General features: G+C 41.2%; 1 protein-coding gene across 1 annotated transcript in view; it reads left to right on the plus strand.

The window, feature by feature from the left end:
- The window catches only part of LOC118410751 (palmitoyltransferase ZDHHC6-like), a gene marked incomplete in the record, with an annotated part of 21,946 nt that overhangs the window by 16,696 nt on the left and 1,469 nt on the right, over positions 1–3,781 (plus strand). Inside the window, 4 exon segments of the mRNA XM_035812527.1 lie at positions 358–411; positions 603–761; positions 1,935–1,976; positions 3,207–3,352. Of these exon segments, the coding sequence (XP_035668420.1) occupies positions 358–411; positions 603–761; positions 1,935–1,976; positions 3,207–3,352 (401 nt within the window).

Consider the following 3,781-nt stretch of genomic DNA (forward strand, 5'->3'; position numbering starts at 1 on the left):
AGCAGTGCTCAAAATGCCCACTTGCACACTTGAAACACAACCGCATGTTGCATGGCGCAACTTGATTTTAAACCCAGTTGCCATAGTGCACAACTTGAAATTTTGCAGTTGGAATACCGCTTTTCTCCCACCTAGGTGCATAATTTTTTGTATTTATTTCTTGATAAGATAAAATATAACTAGTTATATGTAACTGGCAGAAACAATAATGGATATTATTAAGTACCTGATTTGAAGAAAGTCATAATTTGAAAGTGTGGCAGCCTGAAATGTTGATGGTACAACCTGGCTTTTGACTCAAATTGTTGCATGGACAACCTGGCTGAAAAAAGTACTTCTGTCCTGTTTTGTTTGTAGATGAAAATAGTACTTACAAACCAGACGGGAATCGAGACTTGGATTTTAGACAAGGTTAGTGACATGAATCTCCACTTTTCTTCATGAAAGCAATGGTACACTGATTTTCACTATACAATTCTATCTTTTGTGTAATATTTCATAGATATCATACATAGTTGTCTGTGTTACAAATATTACATCCTGAGCATCTTCAATGAACATTCTTAACTTCTATGATTTAAGTGTGTTGTTTAAATCTCCAGGCCAAAGATCGTCCCCGTCTGGAAGGAGACAAGTTTGTGTACCCGTATCACCTGGGGTGGCGGAGAAACTTCTGGGAGGTGTTTGCATGGCAGGGGTATCCGCGGGGCGACGGCATCACGTGGCCTGTAGTGGAGGGGTGCAACCAGTACACATTAACTGTGAGTTTGTTCATTCATTTGCACCCTTGAAGTGCCTAGTGGCACATAGGTCAGCAAGTCTCCTTGCTGGTTCTGTACAAAGATGACACTAGGAAGACAGTTTGCTTCATGTATAAGTTACAGAGGATTGGCGCACATCCCTACTATAGGATATAAGAATAATCCTTACACTTCCAATTATACGTCAGTTAAACCTGGCTCAGACAACCACCTCTAGTCACAAGCCAGATCAAAACACTCTCATTTTAACCCCACCCTGTCCTGAGCAACCTATTGCATCAGTCCCTTGAGTGGCTGCTGAATCCAAGTTTATCTGTAGGTTGCTGACATTATGATTCATTCCACGCACCACAGCGGGGCACACCCACCATGTAATCATGTTAAACTTGACCTGAGTAAATGGCCGACCCCAGGACAGATGTCAGCTCTGACTGCCAATGTCAGCATGCCCACGGTGAAGGTCAGGTGAAGGTCACTGGTAGATGGCATCAGGTCACTAGCTAATATAGGTGTTTAGGAATACCTATTAACAGGGCTGTCTCCAGGACCCGTCCCTCCATCCCAGGATGGACATTTGCTTGTTGAGACATTTTTTTTTACCTTATTCGTCCAAAAAATCTTACCTTCATAACATGAAACTGTTTAAAATGCATTTTTACAGGCTTAAAATGACAACATGGGCTCCCTGGAAACAATGAGTGGGATAAAAAAAAATTCAAAGCTCTGCCCATTGAGGACTTTTCTTTATGGTCAGGAATATTTCAGAAGTGACACCTGTTTTTATGATTTCTGAAATAATGAAAGAAGTTGTTGTTCGTACAAGTTTATCTAGAAAAGGTCTACACATCAACATAATGTCAACATCAACACGAGTCCACCTGGGACCCTAAGACCACCACATTAAGAAACAGCTTTTAAACAGTTTTAAAGTCCTTCTCAAGAATTACTTGAACACCTGGATACCTACCTGAAGTGTGCATCAGGGATTTCTGATGGTGATGGTGCATCTTTGAATTCGCTGTTTCTTAATGTGGCAGTGTTAGGGTACCTGACAGAGGTAAGAGAGTTGACGTTAGGTAAATTTGTCAAACCCAGCATTATGAAAAGATGCGTGATAACATGTTATCAATAGTATATACAGTTGATGTTGAACATCTTTTATCTCTTTAACAGGTGGAGCAGCTCTTACAAAAAGAAGACAAAAGAAATAGATCAGTGAGTACAGTCTGCCATCTAGATCGTTAATATAAAGATTACTTATTAAAGATTACCAACAAGACCACTTTGCTTCAAGGCCACACCAATTCAATTTGTTGTTTCTCAGATTTTTAAGAAAAAAGAATATGCTTAACTGGAAAAACATAAGTGAAGATAAAGCGTGATGACCAGGTTTATGCCTTGGTTCACTCTGAATATTGTCATGTTCAAGATTTCCTCCCTAACCATTGCTTTTATGATACACATGTATCTGATTGATATATTTTCACTTCAAAAAAATCTAAGAACCAACCAATCAAATTGGTGTGGCCCAATGGCGGGAAGTCATGGCTAGTGCTGTGCCATTTGGAAGGCATCCAATCTACAAAACCCTCATGGGGAAACAAAAAGGTGTTTTTAACTGGATTTGTACCTTGGGCAGATTGCCATATGGTAGAAACGCCCACTCTAGGGCTGCCACATATCTGTAAAAGTAGCATGTCCTACTGAAATTTTCATGTACAGGAGGAAGACCTATGGACTATCTATGGCTTCATCTTGTTGGCTGACTGCGTCGTTTTATAGGCTGTGGGTGGCTTGTTACAAAATGTAGATTTGGAGATTTGTTCAGTTTCATTTTATCTATTCAACCAGGTCATACACATTGCCCGATCATGGTGTTTTTATTAGTTCCTGGGAGGGACCCCCAACATAGAGTAACAAATGCTCAAAATAAAGTTAAAGATCAGCTGACATAGATAAATTAGTGAGATGGTGTGGCGTGATCGGCAGCGCGTTGGGCTTAGGCCCCAAAGGTCCCGAGTTCGAAACCTGCCGTGTCATGCCGATCTTGTGCCCTTGGGAAAGGCACTTTACTCGACTTTCCTCACTTCACTCAGGTGTAAATGAGTACCTAGCTTCAGCTAGGACCGTCCCTTGGATAAGACTTTAAATGGAGGTACTGTGTTCGGGGAGAGACATACCCTGAGCATGTAAGAGAACCTGCCACACTAATCGAAAAGAGTAGGGGACCTTTCCGCTGTGCATGGATTAAACCATTCCGGCTAAATGGGGGAGTTTTCCTGAGCTGCCTGCATAAACCCTGCTTTGCCTATTGGATCAGTTAGTCGACCTTATGAACTTAATGAACAACAGATCATGCATTGCATTACATGTAGAAAATGTTGTACTCTAGTATTATTGAATAAATATCTTAATAACTGGTGCAATATTTTACTTATCTGCCAGGTGGAGTTTGCAATAGTAGACAACTACAGTGGTTCGTGGTTCCCCATCACTAAAGGCATCCGAGTGTGCTGCTGTATACCATGTACGGAGGAGCCCAGAATCAAGGTCAAGAGAGGGGACGTTGTCATGGTGACAAGGGCATACAGGTCAGTAACGTGTTGTTTGTTTGTTTGTATTACCTACCTGGGTAACTGTCTCGTGGCATAACACACTGGATTTGTGCTGAAGAGTAGTAAGCTGCATGTCCGGACAGATTTTTTTATCCGTGTGGATGCAACCATACGGTTTCTATAAGTGTGGTGCTCCTTAAACTACCTTAGGGTGTGGCTGTCCTCAAACACAGGAGCTGCATTTAATGTCCTAGACAATTCTGGCCTTGAAGAAATGGACACAATAGTCAATGCTCACTATAGACAGGAATCTTAATGCTTGAGTCAATGGGGAAAAATTATCAATTTAAAGGGATCAGCAAAAAGGTGCATGGCCATGATAGTCAGGTTTCATGCAATGGTGGTAACCAGTATACATGTAGGTCTGACTGCAGTCGACGTAAAAAAAATAGTTGTGTTACAACT

The sequence above is a fragment of the Branchiostoma floridae genome, chromosome 3 (assembly GCF_000003815.2).
Source record: "Branchiostoma floridae strain S238N-H82 chromosome 3, Bfl_VNyyK, whole genome shotgun sequence".
NCBI classification, from domain to species: Eukaryota; Metazoa; Chordata; class Leptocardii; order Amphioxiformes; family Branchiostomatidae; genus Branchiostoma; species Branchiostoma floridae.